The sequence below is a fragment of the Neofelis nebulosa genome, chromosome 6, assembly GCF_028018385.1.
Source record: "Neofelis nebulosa isolate mNeoNeb1 chromosome 6, mNeoNeb1.pri, whole genome shotgun sequence".
Classification (NCBI taxonomy): Eukaryota; Metazoa; Chordata; class Mammalia; order Carnivora; family Felidae; genus Neofelis; species Neofelis nebulosa.
In genome coordinates this window covers 28,778,968-28,797,331 of record NC_080787.1, presented here as the reverse complement: position 1 = coordinate 28,797,331, position 18,364 = coordinate 28,778,968, and the positions used below count along the sequence as shown (strand labels likewise).

General features: G+C 43.3%; 1 protein-coding gene across 3 annotated transcripts in view; it reads right to left on the bottom strand.

Annotated features, from left to right (window-relative positions):
* Window positions 1-18,364, bottom strand: part of SLC22A23 (solute carrier family 22 member 23) — a 184,851-nt gene that overhangs the window by 133,575 nt on the left and 32,912 nt on the right. For all 3 annotated transcript variants that reach the window (XM_058733158.1, XM_058733156.1, XM_058733157.1), the window contains exons 2-3: window positions 10,432-10,535; window positions 3,954-4,108 (exon numbers count right to left, since the gene is read on the bottom strand). In XM_058733158.1, coding sequence (XP_058589141.1) covers window positions 3,954-4,108; window positions 10,432-10,535 — 259 coding nt within the window. The remainder of the gene's footprint in view (window positions 1-3,953; window positions 4,109-10,431; window positions 10,536-18,364) is intronic.

Sequence of the window (18,364 nt, the reverse complement as noted above, 5' to 3'; positions counted from 1 at the left end):
GCGATAATCTCGTATGGGCTTCTTTTGAAGAAAGATACATTTGAAATGATATTGCAGTACCCTTCTGTGATGTTATGAAACCCAGCTGGAGAAAGAATTCATACCACAGGCATCATGACAGCCTGTACTGAAAAGTGACTATTTCTTTAGTCTTTGAGAATACTTCATTCATAAACAAATAAGGAAATGTAATCCATTGCTTCCTTTCTCAGTCTGTGGTTCCCTACCCCTTGCTTAGCAGAGTCAAGATTTTCTCCCTTATTTTCTTTTTTTCAGTCCAGAGGCAAAGGGATACAATTAAGCCCCTGATTGAGCCCAAGTATATTTAATTATTTCAGTGTTTCATGATGGCCTCCCAGGAAGACAGGGACACACAAACCCATCTACCTTCACTGGTTCACTCTGGTGCCAAGCACTCCGCTTCCATGTAAAAACTCCTGGGGAAGTTGCCAATAATCTCTATTTTATGTCCTAATTACACAACCACATCTCCCTTTGATGACTTGAAAGAAACAAAAGTTTAAAGGATGGCGTATTTAACTGGAATGTACCTTAGAAAAATTCCAAAGCAGAAAAAAACCCACAAAAAACAAAACAAAAAACAAAAAACAAAAAACCTCAGGCTGCCTTGCACATAAAGCCAAAAACTTTCACAAGTCAGCAGCATTTCTCAAAACTGAGAGTCCATGCTCACGGCAAGCTACACAAGAAACAAAATGTGCACAAATCAGTACTTCCCCTCCTTACATCGCCAAGCACCTGCAAGGCTAAAAAAAGGACAATATCCAGTTCTCTTCTGAGACAGTACAGGCCTTTCCAGCAGATGCATTAAGTGAGATAAAAAAACCTCACGGCTGAAGCAGGGAGAAAACGTTGGGACCATTAAGAATGTATTTTCCAAATAATCAATGTCCCAAATTTAAAAACTTTTTTTCAGAGTCAATAAATATTTCAACCCTGTGACCTTTCCTTTATGCAAAACAAATTCCCAAGCATTAACTAAGCACATATACTACCTGGGTATAAACACTAGCAGGCACGTAGACTCAGCTTGCCCGACTGACTGGGGAGCTTGCCTCTCAACGTTTTATCACCAGCCTCTGTCTTTGCCCCAAACTGCCAGAGAGATGGCCTATCTCAGCCCAGCACATCCCATATCCTACCCCATCTGGTCTGCCCATTACAACTTCATTTCCACTTTCGATTCCCCTTGCCAGTCTTAGCTCTCCTGCCATGACTCAACCTCCCCCTAATTTACATTGTCTAGATAGTAGTCAATGAACTCCCACTACTCGCTGACATCCTTTTGCTTTAACTTTGCTCTATCAGATACGGTATTAACTCAGAGGACTGCTAGGTTGATACTTGAAAATGTTCGTTGCAATGATATTTGTCACAGTGTTTGACGTGGAATCCCGATTTAAGAAAATAATTATTTATTCATGCCTGGCTTAATTTCCCAAAAAAATGTAAGGCTCCTAACACAGACACATGCAATAAAGTTAACACTTGCATTACGGAAATAGGAAAATGGGGCAAAAGACAAATGAAGGCAGGAAAGTTCAGAAGGAATTAGGAAAGAGGCCAGAGTTTAAAGCTCAGCCTGACAGGCCCATCACGCACATGCTAGATTAGAGTCTAAGCTTTTTAGAGCTCCCTAGAAGCCAGTGGACAGAGAGAGACTCACACATATCAGTGGCTGAAATAGTATGGCTCATTGGTCAAACCTGGCCCACTTTCTGTTTCAGTAAGTGAATTTTTGTTGGCACACAGCCACACCTACTCATTTACATATTATTTATGGTTGTTTTCAAGATATAGTGGCAGAGTCCAGTGGCTGCAACAAAGACCTGCAAAATCTGAAGTATTTACTATCTGGCCCTTTACAGAAAAAAGTCTGAAGATGACCAGGTTATATGATTCTGTGCACAGCAGTTTCCTGGGACAAGCACACCCAAGCATGGTTCTGTAGTGGCAGAGAACTTTCTACTTTAAAGCACTCACTGTGTAATCTCATGAAAACACATCCTTCGCTTCATTTTCCACAGTAAACACAACAACAGGTTTTGCAGGGCGGATGGCATGATGTCACCACACACGTCAGTGAAACCATTCCACGTGAGGCTGAAACAGTGCAGGTCAGGAGAATTGGTCTCCTGCTTTGGCTTCATTCAGGGAGAGTTGTACAGATGGCAAGTGCCTCCCCACCCTCCTCGCTTATCATGGGCAGACATGGCCAATGGCTCCAGGTGGTTTTGCCCAGTGTCCTCCGAAGGCTTCTCTGAGTTCTCTGGCAGCCTCAGCCATCCACTAGTGATTGGCATGCAAGGTACACTGATATGCCATCTTTGTTTTCTGAGTTTTCCATTAACACTCCCTCTCTGAGTCTGAGAAGTACCAGGATGGTGAGATGGAGGAAATGCTCCTGAGCACAGCCATTCTATTCTGCCTCTCACGGCATGCGTGAGGATGCACCGGGCTGATGTCTTCCTGAGAGAACCTGGAGCTTGGCCAGGACGGCTGCCTAAAGGGGAAAACCCATCACGCCTGCACATGTGTGGGGCAGGCGAGCATCTGAGAGCAGGGCCAGAGCTCTCCTCCAGAAAACAGAGCAAGGAACCTCCTCCTCTCCACAGACCACAGGGTGGATAGGGCCAAACACTGGCACTGGCATTTTGTCTGCAAATGTTCAAGCCTGATGCCCATGTTGTTTGCTCAAAGAAACAAAACCTCCAAACAGCCATCACCCAGACCCACTGACCTTGAATGCACATATTCCTAAAGAAACCCTCCCTGCCAGAAGCAAGGGTTCCAAAATAAATGCAAATAAAAACTGGCAACGGTGATTTCTAAGAAAGTAAAATTCAGTTGAGTGTTGGAAGAGGAAGACAGAACCTGCCTGCTGTGGATCTGGAAGAATACATCTGTCACCTTTCTCTATGCTCATTCCTCCTTTGTGACTGTAAGACTATGTTATAAAGAGATTCTATTTCTATTCTCTACAATAGGGAGCAAAAATTCAGGTTACCCAAAAGTGCTACTGAGTCTAATATACAAATCTAAGAAAATCAAAACTATAGGGCATTGCCACTTGATGTGATTCCTACCCATGTTGTCAAAAGGAAAGAAACAGGCAAAATACGTTATAAATTATTTTACATCGTCCCTAACAGATCTTTCCACAAGGTAATTAGAAAGTATAAAACCAGGAAATAAGTAAAACATCAATGCCTAAAACCTTCCTCCTCCCTGTGAGTTTGCAGCTGTATCTCAACTACAAAGAGGTGACATATAACCACATCTGACAAGGGAATTAATACAGCCAACGAGCATGATAGGTCAGTGCAGGACATTTTTCTTCACCCTAAAAAGAGCAAATACTAACAAATGCTACCATTTGCTCTTCAAATACCAATGCTGAGGGTTCAAGTCCAGATTACACAAGGCCACATCTGGACACGACAGAATGTGGAAAATTTGGACTCCATATAACCCTTGAGAAAAAAAGTAAGAAACACTCTCAAAGAGCCAATCAGAATGCTGAGCCTAGACCAACCAACAGTGGGACTCAGTGTGCTGTTCCAGAACTAAGTTCAGGAATGCCCAATTATGCACTGGATTTGGAAGTACACAGAATGTCAACACAGAAGATTCTGGAGGAAAGCAAAAGCCCCTCCATATCAGGAGCGGGTTGACCCCCACTCCTCCAAGCAATTGTGTGATCCTCCACGTCCTCTCATGAGCCCTGAGCCCAAGCTGGAAATCAGAACGGAGTGTTGGATGACATTGCCTGAGAAAACTTTTCCAGAACAGTTGAGGCCACTAAAGTTTGTGCTTCCAAAAGACTGTCATCCCAAACCACCAGCACACAGGGCACCCTGCCCATAACCTCACAGGCAGCAGCAATTACTTTTACTAATTTTTTCAAGACAGTTGTGAAGGCTCTTACTTACGTAATGCATACAAGGTAAGAATTATCCCAGCCAGGCAGAATCCTTCAAAGAACCTGAGTGTGCTGAACATTGTCACATTCACTGACAGTGCCACAGTTAGTCCGAAGATCAGAATGAAGATGATGGAAAAAAGCAGCACAGGCCGCCGGCCAACCCTGCATATGGAGAGGGAAAAAATTAGGAATCATCATTAAACAGGATGAATGCTAGATGCTGAAACCCTGTGTCCAGCCGGTGCTCTACAGATGTTGATCTGTACTCACTACAGTAAAAGGCTTTGTAGTGTCTACACCAACTTGGTAGATCTAGGGGTCCCTCAGGAGACATTCAGCCCAAACCCTTGTTTTGTACATAAGGGGACAGAGGTCAAACAGCTACTGAACAGAATTAAGACAGGGACTCCATTCCTGTTGGCAAGTCTGTTTCTAAGTATGTAGGAGGATGACTCAAGGCAAGAGTAACAAAATCAATAGTAACTCCCCAAACACAAACCTCGACACACCCAGCATAAAATGTGCTGAGAAATCGCTGACCTTTGGATTTGGCTCCAAAGTCAACATGGACACTGAGCTGAGTGGCTTCATTTCCTTTTTCTGGGATGTTAAGTTGTCCTACCTGACCTCAGGTACATGCGGCCTATCAGAATCAGGGCCCTGATGGCTGCTGGCTTGTTTTTTTTAAGGGATCACAGGCTAAACTAGGACAGGCTGAACTTTAAATAAGGAGTGTGGACCTGAAAGTGAAGCCTACTAGGCAGCAAGGCGGGGGGGGGGTGGGGGGGGTGGGGGGAGGGTGGGCGGTGGTGGTGGTGGTGGAAAGAACCCAGCCCACTGTGTTTCTGAAAAGGGCAGCACAAACACTAGGTTGGCGGGCTACAGAGTGGGCTCCTGCAAGATCGGTGACCGCTAGGCGGCGATGTGCTTCTAGGTGGGGCTGGCAGGACAGTAAGGGTGGTCCCAGGGAAAGGGAAGTCACTAGTTCTCCATCCTTCCAGTGCTACCTTTCCATCTTTTCCTTCATCCACTCATTAGGAAAAAAACCAAAAAACAAAACCAAACTCTCCATCACACAAATTAACATAAATATAATCGGCTTGAACTAGAAGTCTAGCTCACAGAAAAACTGGAGTAGTGGACTATCTGCCAAGGGGAAAAAAAATCTATGCCTGGCACCCCAAACACCTAAAGAGTTGCTGAATGGCTTAAGCTCGCCTAGACATCCTTGTGACAGTCTTATGACCAATAAAAACAGAAAGTAGATTCACAGCCTAGGGCTCATGATGAGAATAGGGAAATGACTGGAAGTGAATGCAAGATTTCCTTTTAAGGTGCTGGAAATGTTTGACACTTAGAATGTGGTAATGGTTGTATAACTCTGTAAAGATACTAATATTCATTGAGTTATACACTTAAACTGAGTGAGTTTTATGGTATATAAATTACCTCTCAATAAAGCTATTAAGAAAAAAACAATACTCTGTAATGCATATCCTTGTCGATGAAAGAAATGGATGTAATTTCAAGAAAATTTGGGGGAGGGAACTCGAGGAAACAATTTCATCCATAATTTCTTAGGCTTCTAACCATCCCCATTAGTCACACTAGTTTAATGAAATGAAGCCAAGGCCATGAACTCAATGCCAATAAAAGTCAACTATCTTGTCAAGAGTTTTTAGCCATTACGTCCCTTTGACTGGTGCTGGGGTCATTAAGCCCTTGTTGCGTAAGACTCTATACGTAGTTTTATCCAAACCCAATTCATTTAAAGAAATAAATTTAGAATATGGCTTAGTTGGTCTCCTGAAATGAAGGAAAACAAAGATGAGATCTACCTTCTCCATTTTTATTTCCCTTTACTCCCCTTGTTTGTAAAGTGGGGATAACAGTCTGACTTCACAGCATCGAGATAATTAAGAGATGGCAGATACAGGCACAATGTGTAGCACAGACCAAATGGTTAAATGTTTAGCTTGTATGATTCCTCCCTACACATCTACATCCCAGCTGCCCACCAAACATGGTTTGCCCTGTTCCATTACTTTAGAAAAGATCCTGATTTTTTTTTTAACTTGTAGAAACTATTCTAAATCTCTCCATCCCAAATGGTTGCTAAAATCATGAAGTAAAAATTATTTTTAGGAACTCTGGGGCAAACATGGTCTTTGAAAGCAGACACCCTGGTCTTGAATCCAGGCTCACCACTTAGAAACTATGTGATCTTGGGAAAGACTAAGCTTGTTCAAACGGGCCTTGAGTTTTCTTTAGGAGGGACCAGTTAATGCCGACCTAAGGGGGCTACTGTCAGGTGGGGATATGTGATTCAGCAAGCGTTCAACAACTGTTACAATCGCTGGAGTTTTAGTGTGAACTGGCTCCATCCAGAGCAGGATCCTGCTCAGACATGTCTGACAAAACTACACTCCTAAGTCTGTAATGCAGAGGGGGCACCTAAGGGGGGGCAGAAGAGTGGCCCTCAAGGATGTCCACGTCCTACTCCTCAGAACACGTGAATATGCTACCTTTCATGGCAAAAGTGCTCTACAGATGCAAATACGATTAAAGACCCTGAGACGAGGTGGTGATTCGTTCAGGTGGATCCAGTCTAAGTACATGGAGACCCTCTTCTGGCTGTAGGGAGCCAGAGAGATATCAGCGTGAACAGGACCTGATTGCCATTGCTGGCTTTGAGGCTAGAAAAGGGGCCACAAGCCAAGAAATGTGGGCAGTTTCTGGAAGCTGGAAAAAGCACAGGAAAGGATTACTTCCTGGGGCCTCCAGAAAGAAATGCAACTCTGTTGGCACCTAGAATTTAGCCTTCCATGAACTGCAGACCTGTGAGTTCATTAATTGAAGCTACCAAGTGCGTGGTAATTCGTCACAGCAGCCATTGAGAAGTAATACAGGCTCTCAATAGGGAACAGATGCCCCACTCAAAATGAGTGAGTTGAGGAGATTTTAATAAAGGGATTATTTGCAAAAGGCTGGGCAGGCTGTAAGAGAAATTTGGGTCTGCTAGCAGAAGGGGGATAAGGGGGATAAGGGGGAAGATGGTCTGGGAACCCAGAGAGAGAGGTGCCATGTGGAGGGGCTCCTAATGGGAGGCAGCTAGCCTCTGATAGCCCTGCAGAGACCCAGCTGGGGACAAAAGCATCCTGCCTCACTATCATCTCTCCTTCAGACCTCTAGCTGGTACTCTCTCCCCATGGCCAGGTTCAGCCAGGAGCTAGAGGGCAAGGGGTCCTCTGGTGCAGTCTAGAAAGGCCAGGGCCCAGGACCCAGGGCCCCGTGCCAGCTGGAGACCATGTAGAGGGCTCGTGGAGGGAAGCGTGCTCAATATCCAGCAACAGAACCAACCACGGAAGGAAGGGAGCTCATCTAGCAAGAACAGTGACTGGGCTACTCCCTTTCAAACGTCTCAACTAACACATTACAGGACAGTATATAATGTATATCCCCAAACAAGATTTGTGTGGAAAATGATATCTTTTTAAAGAAAAAGGTATACTGGGGTGTCTGGCTGGCTCAGCCAGTAAAGCATTTGACTCTTGATCTCAGGGTTGTAAGTTCAAGTCCCACATTGGGTCTAGAGATGACTTTAAAAAAAAAAAAAAAGTGTTGGGGCGCCTGGGTGGCGCAGTCGGTTAAGCGTCCGACTTCAGCCAGGTCACTATCTCGCGGTCCGTGAGTTCGAGCCCCGCGTCAGGCTCTGGGCTGATGGCTCGGAGCCTGGAGCCTGTTTCAGATTCTGTGTCTCCCTCTCTCTCTCTGCCCCTCCCCCGTTCATGCTCTGTCTCTCTCTGTCCCAAAAATAAAATAAAAAAAAAACGTTGAAAAAAAAAAAAGAAAGTGTATTCCTGAATTTCATTATATGCTGACTTCAGTCTTAGAAAGCTTAACCTAGGACTTGGTCAACTTCCCTATGTAGCCATGAAACGGGTGCTAGCAGCTGTGAAGTTTGAAGTTCCCTCTAAATGTGCTTATTTCCTTTCAGCAAGGCTCTAGCAGGGAGTAAAAGGCCAAAAATAAATTATAATAAATACAGGGTGGAAAACACCAAACTTTCAAGCTGGAACTGAGGCCCTCCCAAGATGTTCAAGAACCACAGCACAAAGCAGCCTGGCCTGGCTCTCCGGGCACCCCTCGCCCACTCACCCCAGACTTTGGAAAAGCAACCGCAAGAGACAGCATGAGGCTCTGGCTATTTGCAAAAGGAGACCTCCAAACTCCTCTGCCTTTTGTCCCCAGGCCTGGTGTGTGATCAGGGATGCCAAACAGCAGGTATGTGCCAGAGGTAAGAAATCACAAAAACAACTTCTAAACAGTTGAAGCCATTACAGACTGATCCATTAATAGAAGTCCATGTTTACTTTCCCATTATATAATTGAATAAGGACACTCAAACCTCAGCCAACTCTGCAGTTTTTAGAAAGAAGTGACATGGAGTATATTAGTATATCTTCCTCATCTATTTCAACGCAGATCACTGGGAAACAAAAGTCCTTGTGGTGAAAATATTGGGATTACAGTATGTTCCAAATTAGTAACAGTTTACTCTGAAAACCTATACGCTCAAGTATTTGGTTAAAAAAACCCTACACTCCTCCCACTTCCCCACTCCTTCCCATGACCATGTCAAAAAAAACCCTCAAGGGGGCTGTAGTATAGGTTTTCAGAGGTCACTGACAGCTTCTCTGTTACCGTTCCCAGGGAACTTGTCCTTAAGAAGCATTTACAAATGCTGATTAAGCAAATTCTGAACGCACAGGAAGTCACATTACCTGTGAATGCAAGGAACTCCCAAATAGATGTTTGCTTTTGGAAAGAAATTTCCAGAACTTGGAAGTGCTTTTGGAACCCCTCTGGGCCCCACCTGCTGCTCTATTGCTCCCCTGCCCCCCTCCAGCCTCTTGCTGGATGGCCTCAACCAGCTGTGTCAGCTAACCAGGGTCCAGGAACAGTGCAGAGCAAAGCCACGATGTCAGGAGTCTGCTCCATATCACTCTTAGCCCTTATTACATCACTGGGTCCAAGAAGTCCCTATTCACAAAAAGTCCCTTTAAAAACAAAACAATGTCGGGGTGCCTGGGTGGCTCAGTCGGTTGAGCGGCCGACTTCGGCTCAGGTCATGATCTCGCGGTCTGTGGGTTCGAGCCCCGCGTCAGGCTCTGTGCTGACCGCTCAGAGCCTGGAGCCTGTTTCGGATTCTGTGTCTCCCTCTCTCTGACCCTCCCCCGTTCATGCTCTGTCTCTCTCTGTCTCAAAAATAAATAAACATTAAAAAAAAAAAAAAAATTTAAAAAAAAATAAAAAATAAAAAAAAAATAAAATAAAATAAAAACAAAACAATGTCAAGAGTGGGAGAACAGCTACCCCACACCTCTCTCCTAGAGCAGTCCCATTACTGGACAACCCTGTCACCATTGGGCAATGCTGCTCAGATGTGTGCTCGCTGCTGTCCTTGTGACCACATGGTGCCTTAAATAAAAGTGCTGTAGCATGCTTGTGAAGAGGCAGGCTCTGGAGCCACTGGGCTTTCGCTCAAATCCAGCTTGAAAAGCTGAGTAAACCTGGGATTTTACTTAGACTTCTGTGCTAAGTAAAGCACTATAAAACAAAGATAATAAATAGTATCTACCTAACAGGGGTGCTCTGAGGATGGGATATTTTAATGCATAGAAATATTTAGCACAGTGCCTGGCAACAATAATCAGTGTTAGCTGTTAATATTGTTGCTATCATCATCATTATCATCATCATTATAATTCTCTTCACTACTCCTCTCCATCTTTCTAACCTTCTCACTTTATCATGAGCCACACACTTTGCTCCAGGCACTAAGAACTCCTTACCCACCCAAGTAAAGCATATTCATTCTCACCTCTGGTCACCACCTTTCCTCCACCTGCAAATATCCACCCATTATCCAAATGCTGTCTACCTTACAAGATCCACCTTCCCCATGGACCCTGCAGAGGTGTCTCCTGGCCAAGCCAACTGTAAAGGACTGTGCCTCTCTGAAATCTGCATGGTATTTGGAAATGTCATCAGCCTACCCATTCAAATCATGTGGGTGGACTTTCTAGCTCCTCCTCTCCCCATTTTTTGATGCATCTCATACACCTACCTCCTCAGAGCCCAGCCCACACAGCCCTGAACCTATGCCCTCAAACTCTTCCCAACTCAACAATAAACATCAGGAGCAGATGGGGCTGTAAGTTGCATGCAGGTTTTGCTAGACTTAGCAGCTAGCAAATTGCAATGACTTTAAATTCTCACTTCAAAAGGGTCTGTTGTATGCACTGGCCAATCCTTTTGGTTCTGGATTCTCCAGGTGATGGCTTCAGCCCTCTGCACCAGCACCAACACCAGGGCAGAGAAAAAACCTAGTTACAGTAAGCTAACACTGACCATTCTTCTTTAGCCAGCAAAGGCTTGCTGTGGCTTCCAAAGGTTCGTGCACACGGCATGTTGGTACTCACCAGTCAGCAATGCATCCAGTTATTAGGTAGCCAAAGATTAATCCAACCAGTAAGGAGAACTTAGCGATATGGACCTTCCAGGCATTATCACACACAAGATCCCACTAGAGAGGGGCAAATAGAAAATAAATCAGAGAGAAACATACACAGATGCCAGTTGTAGTTAATCATAAGGGCAATATAACAACTACAGTAAGGATCATGACACCATTTGGAGCACCAAGTCACACATCCCATGAAGAGTCCCTTCCATGTGTTTGAAAATCCAACAATGAGAAATAGAATTTGCCCACAAAAGGCAGTGTAATGTTTTAGTCCAGGACAGACCATAAAAGTCTGCAGGGAGCACCCCATGAAATGTGGGGACACATGCTCTTCTGTGCCAGCTACTTGGGGACATAACCTGAGGGAGAGGAAGCAGCTAGGAGGCTGGGCACCAACACCCCTTCTCACCCACAGAGCTGTCACATGCGCAGGGAGGGAAGGCCCTGTCAACTTTTTGCAAGAGGTATCACAACATGAGAAAATTAAAGGCAACTTCTGTGTTTCCATCCTCCAAACCTCCCCTGTGCTTTATAAGCAGTCTTAAAAATATTTAATATTTAATGTTGAAATATCAACTAACAAAACATTCTCACTTTTTCCCTTGTAAGTGTCCCTTATGCTTTCCCTTATTCCATTCTAAGGCTATCTGCTTAGAGAAGAGAGAGAAAGCCAATCAATTGGTAAATACAGCATTTAGACGCTTTTTACAATTCCATTTTATTATTTAATAAAAAATAAAACAAGTCTCCAAAGTTTTTGTTGTCCTTTTGCAAAATCAGAAGAGAAAACCATGTTTGTTCCCGGGAGGTGATGTGTGTCCAAGTGGAAGACATGTGAGGAGGACACAGCGTTCAAATCCACAAATATCTGGGCCCCAGGAGCAAACCAGTAGGATCTCCGCTGGTGACGCTATGAAGGCTGTGGCCCCCACCCCACATCACCCCATTGATGTCCTCCTTCTGGCACAAAGAAGTGGCTAAAGAACTTCAGGTCAGTGGAGATGGAGAGATGCACAACAAGGCAGGGGAGCTGGACATGTCAGAAGTTCTGGAAGCAGAAATGGGAATTTGTTGGGGTGAAACCTGATCTTAGCTGTGTGTTACTCAGTACCTCCCACTGCCCCCTTTTCTGTCCATCTTGAGACCCAGATGGCAAGCTCTGGTCCTGCCCCCCGTTTCCAAACTTCTGGAAAGCCTGAGGGAGCCTCCCTAGGAACTCTTAGGTGTGGGTCTCAACTTCAACAGACTTTGGGAAAAGCCAAGCTTCTGCACCTGCCATTGCAGAGTAGAGCACTGGGCCTAGACAAAGCAGGAACGCAGCCACCTGTCACACTGTTCCATGACTCCTTGGGACACACATTTGTTCCCTGATGCCCCCAAGGCATGTTCGACTTTCCAGAGACCTTGGAGAGAATAAATTTCTCTTCTACCCCATCTGTTTGCAGAGTGATGGCCAATGCCAGGCTCAGGAAGAAAGGGAATGCAAGCACAGACCACACAGGCCTTGTCAACAAAGGATGGTTTGTGCTTGGTTCTTGTCGGGATTTATTCAGGTGTTTGGGAGCGGGGCACTGCTGCTTGCACAGAATCTCATCATTAAGAATTGAGATACGTTAGGGAGTGAATTTCCTCCTGTGTCTACTCCAGTGGTCTTCAAACTGTGCTCCAGCAACCAGCAACCTCAGCATCACCTGGGAACATGTTGGAAATACAAATTCTTGGGCCCCACCCCAGACCCATTGAATGAGAACTCCTGGAGTGAATCACAGGAATGTAGTTTACAAGCCTTCCAGGCAATTCTGATTCCTGCTTAAGTCTGAGAACCAATGGCCAGCCCTGTCCTGCCATTTCCCTGTCATTTTGAGGTTGGTGAATGAGCTTCGAAGTCCAAGGCTGGGGTTTAATCAACTCACCAAAGGCAGGATGCAGCCAAAAACTGCACATACGACAGTATTGTCTATTATCTTGTACTGCAAATGAAGGAATGTAAAACTAGATTTAAGTGGGCTTTTTGGAGGCAAATCTGGAAAACCAATATTCATGTATATATTGTTTCCAGGAATAAATATATTTAAAAAAATTTTTTAACGTTTTATTATTTATTTTTGAGAGAGAAAAAGAGTGCACAAGCAGGGGAGGGGCAGAGAGAGAGGGAGACACAGAATTTGGAGCAGGCTCCAGGCTCGGAGCTGTCAGGGCAGAGCTGGACATGGGGCTTGAACTTACGAACTGTGAGATCATGACCTGAGCAAAGTCGGACATTTAACTGACTGAGCCACCCAGGTACCCCTGGAGTAAATATATATTTTAATAATAAACACCTTTCAAGGTGCAACCCATCTTCAGAAATACAGGTTCTGCTTTATAATGTGAGTTACGGCATCATAACTGTGTGTGTATATTTGGTTTCTCCGGCTAGGTTTATATATTCTGAAACCATTTCTGAATTGTTTTCTCTCCTCTCTGCCCAGCACAGATCCTGCCCACAAAGCAATTGATTCCAAGACTAAGAGCTACGTCTATAACCACACCTGGCCAATCTGAAGAGGAGGTGCCTACAACACCTGTAATCATTAATGTCCCAATCACGTCAGATTGTCCTGCACCTCAGCATGGCACATTCTTGGCAGGAGAGCCTCCTGGTCCCAGGCTGCTGTTGAGGAGGAGGGCACCAGCTGCTGGCTCTGGGGCAAAGAATCACTGGCTTATGTCTCCACACAAACTTCCCATTGATGAGTTTATTTGAGGTTAAGTGACGCAAAAGAGTACATTATGCTTATATTAGATGGCCAGGAGACAAAAGAGATTTTAATGAAAACATTCAGGGAGACGGGGGTAATGCCAATACTGTTGTGAGCTCAGACACCTGAGCAATAATGGTACCCAGCTGAGGGCAGCCACAACCCCATTTAGTTGCTACCTAATAAGACTTTCCATGGTTACCTAACACAACTTGTATCAATTAACAATGCTGGAATGAAAGAAAACACAGTTGAGAGAGACAGAACTGCTCCCACCGCCAGTAAGGAAAGAAAGCCTGCCTAGAAGTGTCGGCCAGCATGGTTGTTCTCAGCTTGGGGTAGGGGGTCAGGGAACCCAGCGGGTGCCCTGACCCCCTCCAATTAGGCATAAGACTAGACAACTTCTCTGAGACAATAAGCAAACTGCCTCCAGACTCCCCAAGATAAGGTGTCTCATGCCTGGGGATCTGTCTGTAACACCACCCCTGGGGCACATTCCAGAAGCTGGGTAGGGTGGGGCTGAGGGAATCCATGGAGATGGCATCCCTTCCTTTGACTTCTACTTCTAGGATGGACAAAAGTAACTGGAAGACAAAATGTGTTCAGATACAGTAATATCTCCAAAAGAATTTCAGAAGCACGAGGAAGCTTTGAGATCACCTTTCTCTTGAAATATGTTCACACCAACTCTTGATAAAATAGAGCAATTAGTCATTTCACTAAGCAAGGACTAAGAGACTTTTAAAAATCTAAAATGTATGTAGTATCTGGGTGGCTCAGTCGGTTGAGTGTCTGGCTCTTGGTTTTCAGCTCAGGTCATGATCTCATGGTTCCATGAGTTCGAGCCCTGCGTCGGGCTCTGCACTGATGCTACAGAGAGCCTGCTTGGGATTCTCTCTCTCTCTGTCTCTCTCTCTCTGTCTCTCTCTCTGTCTCTGAAAATAAACAAATAGACTTTTAAAAAGAATCTAAAATGTACTTTGTCTCTGACATTAGTCTCTACACCCTTTGCATGCCACCAAAACAATCACAGAATCCAGAGGATTCTCCCTTTCAAACATATCCTGCCCCCATCCCCCACACTCCGTCTTCACTATGGGCAACCTGACTGACCTGGACTTGGTAGGGATGCACTCATCATTCTGGTGTGTGTTCTGCAATGTGAGCTGGGAGGCTAAAAACAAACCACTTCCGGACTCCCTTCCAGCTAAGGTTTCGGCGGTGATTTAGGTTCTGTCAATCAGCTGCACACCCTAAAATAACTTCCAGTACACAACCCAGACCTAATTTGGGGGATCACTTGCATTAGGAAGAGTGTGCAGTGGGGGTAAGTGGGCCATCCATTCTGCTGTTCAGATCTAGCAGTGCTCCATCTGGAGGTGGCTCAGGTGTAATCGTGAGCCAGCAGTTGGACAGTGACCTCCTGATTCTTTAGCCTCCTCACTGGGCGGGCCAGTTCTAGGGAGTTGTTCTAGGAAACCTTCTGGAGGCCCAGCCTACAGCTGCTCCTGCAATTTAGTGAGCACTGTTTCCCTGTATTTGATCCCTACTCCCTAACACCTACAGTAGTTTCTGTTATCTGCAAATTGAACCAAAGAACCTGATTAAACTTCCTTGGGACTAGTTGGCAGGGTGAGGACAGGATGTGGGCCATGTCACCATCCTCCCTTCCTGAACTAATACAAGCGTCTCCATGCATTAACTCTGGCCTCCCTCAAATCCATTCCCTACAGAACAATGAAAACAATCCTCTAATTAAGCATGTTAACACTTCATCAGCAGGTTTAACACGACCATAAAAGCGTTAAAGTCATGGCCCTGTCGTAATCTTAGGCTTGCTTTCTTTGCCATTGTTCCCAAACCAGGGACATTCTATGGAGATGCCTCATGATGCTTGCCAGCCATGACTAAATGGTGAGACAGCTGACCCTAAAAAGTGTTCTCAATTTTAGCTGCACATGTTCTGTTTAAAAAAAAAAAAAAAGGCAGAGGTTGTGGAAAATCTGGCAGACTGTTTTTCTATCTATATATTTTAAGGATAAGCTCAAAGAAAAGAAATAAAATTTGCATTATTTTCAAAGGAATCATCTAATTGCTTGACTTGCCAGAGTAGAAAAATATTCATCAAGGAAACTAATGAAATTTCTAAAGAAGATGCAAAATCAATGGGAGGTAAGAAAAGCAATCTTATTTTCAGTAATAATAAATCCTATGATAAAGTAAATGTAAAACAAGAACATGAAAATATTGGAAGAAAACAGATTACTTCTTCAATTTTGAAATGGAGATGAAATCTCTAAAAATTAAGGGAGAAAAAAAAAAGTACCTAAGGAAAGAACTGACAGATTTTATAACACTTTAACCCTTACTACTTAATTACTATTCATTTATTTACTATGATTTAAATTATGTAAATTATTGCTTATTTATTATTTGAAACTTCCATGGGTTAAAAATACCATAAACAAAATTATAAAGATCTAAATTTGTCAAATATATTAGGGGATCAGAGTATGCCGTTCCAAAATATGCCATGTTGGCATAAAGATTATTTTGAGCTGAAGGCAAATGAGAGTCAACATATACAAAAAGAAGCCTTCTCACAGCTTCTTTTATCTGATTAAAAGCAGAAACTTCTGAGAAATGAGGACTGCTATAAATCCCCTCTCCTGGGAAGTTTTATGGCCATGAACAAGACAGAAAGTCTGCACAGAAATGGGTCTGCAAACAAAACTCACTACAGGGAACCTTATCTTCCATGAGTTTCCCCACATTATTTATCTTCCCAGATTTGCCTCCCCTGAGAGCCAAACCCCCTTTTCCTTTGTCTTGTCACTTCTCTAAAAATTTACTGTACTTTGTTCAGAATTTGTATAAGCTCAGATTCTAACACCCCTTTGAGTTACTATCACTGAGTTTCTCCTGTGTGTTTTCACACTGCATATGTTCATAAACTCTGTTTTTCTCTTGTTCATCAACCTTTTGCCAGTCTAATTTCCAGGGCCCCAGACACAGAACCTAGGAGGGTAGAGGGAAAAGTGTATTTTACAATATCCAAAGAGTTAATATCCTTAATATTTAATAAGCATTTACATAACAATATAGACTAATACTCCAACTAGAAATGGGTCAAGCACTCAATCTCAAAAAACATTTGAGAAATACTCAATTCCTCTAATGAAAATCAAAGCACAACACTTTGATTCAAAAAAAAAAAAAATTTTTTTTTAATCTCTTAAAGATGTAGGAGAAACACCAAGGTGCAAATCTGTGCTAGGAATATAAACTAGACCCTGTTTCCAGAAGGCAGTTTAACAATACACATCACGTTACTTTAAACAGTGTGCCATCTACCCCAGTAATTCCCTTTCTTGGAACTTTTTCCCAAGGAAATTATCAGAGATACCCACAGAGGTCTCAGTGCAATGATGTTCACTGATTGTTAACCTATAAAAATAAAAAATGGGAACTTGACTAAATGTTCAATACTATACAGTCATTAAAATTTTGCTTCTGATATATACAATGAAATATTACTCAGCTATAAAAAAAGAATGAGATCTTGCCATTTGCGATGACATAGATGGACACAGAGGGCCCCATACTAACTGAAATAAGTCAGACAAATACCATATAATTGCACTTACATGTGGAATCTAAAAAATGAAATAAGTGAACAAACAAAAACAAAAACAGACTCATAAATACGGAGAAAACACTGGTGGTTGCCAGAGGGGATGGGGTAGGGGATGGGTGAAATAAGTAAAGGGGATTAAGAGGTACAAACTTCCAGGTAGAAAGTTTCACCTGGATGAAATGTACAGCATAAGGAATACAGCCAATAAATATTGTAATAATGTTGTATGATGACAGATGGTAACATACTTACAGTGATGAGTACTGCATAATGTAGAGACTTGTTGAGTCACTATGTTGGACTCCTGAAACTAATGTAACACCATGTGTCAGTTTAAAACAAAATCTACCTTGGGGCACCTGGGTGGCTCAGTCAGTTAAGCTTCTGACTCTTGATTTCAGCTCAGGTCATGATCTCATGGTGAGATCAAGCCCTGCGATGGGCTCTGTACTGACAGCGCAGCCTGCTTGGGATTGTCTCTCTCCCCCTCTGCCTCTCTCCAACTCATGTGTACATGCGCTCTCGCTCTCTCTCTCAAAATAAATAAAATTCAAAACACCCACTAAAACAAAATTTGCCTTTGAAAACTAATGATTGAGAAAAATGCTCATGATGTAATGGTATGAAAAAAACTCAGAATAAAAAAGAACCCAGTGAATAGAAGAGATATTTAAGTATGTAGGAAAAATTATTAGAAGGTATTCCAAACTATTAAAGTGATTATCTCTGGAGGGCTGAATTAAGACTGAGCTTTATTTTTGATTTTATTCTTTCCTTGACTTTCTCAAACTTTCTACAATGAATCTATGAACCTTATAATGACAGAAAAAATACAGCAAATATAATGTAAACTCCCACAATGGTAGGCAGAAATGGTGGTGGTGAGGGTAAGACAAAAATCATTAAAAATTAAAAATAACACCCAAAAACCTTGCCACCTTTTCAGGGATGTGCATTTTAACACAATCTAAAAACTCAAGCCTAGAGGAAGCTGGTGTGGAAACTGACTTAAAACCAGATCTTCAGGGCCTAAAGATTGCTTATGTTAATGCTCACTGACTAAAGCAAAGGCATATTTCTTACAAATGGGAAAAAGAAAATTTTCTCCAAGCTCATCTCTTGTAGTGATGAGCTCGCTCCATTAGAAGCCACATGCTTTCACCCATCACTCTGCAAGTCCTCTGTTCTAAAGCTGAGGACAGTCTGTTGAGATAAAAGGAAACATTTCTGTTGAGCACTACAAAAGGGATAATGCCACTTAAAATTTCAAAAGCTTAAATAAAATAAAACTCCTAACTGAGCTGTAGGAATTTAGAGAGATATAAGGTCAGCATTCTTCTGCCACCGTTTTTCTCCCTAAAGTAGCATTCCAGCAGCTTCTCATGAACCACTGGTTTATAGACCATGGATTTGCCATTTCCACATTTCTTAATTGGAGACCATAGAAATGGGCAAGTGCGCACACACCCGTCCACCTACAAGATCAGTCATGGACGCACACACTCTACGTG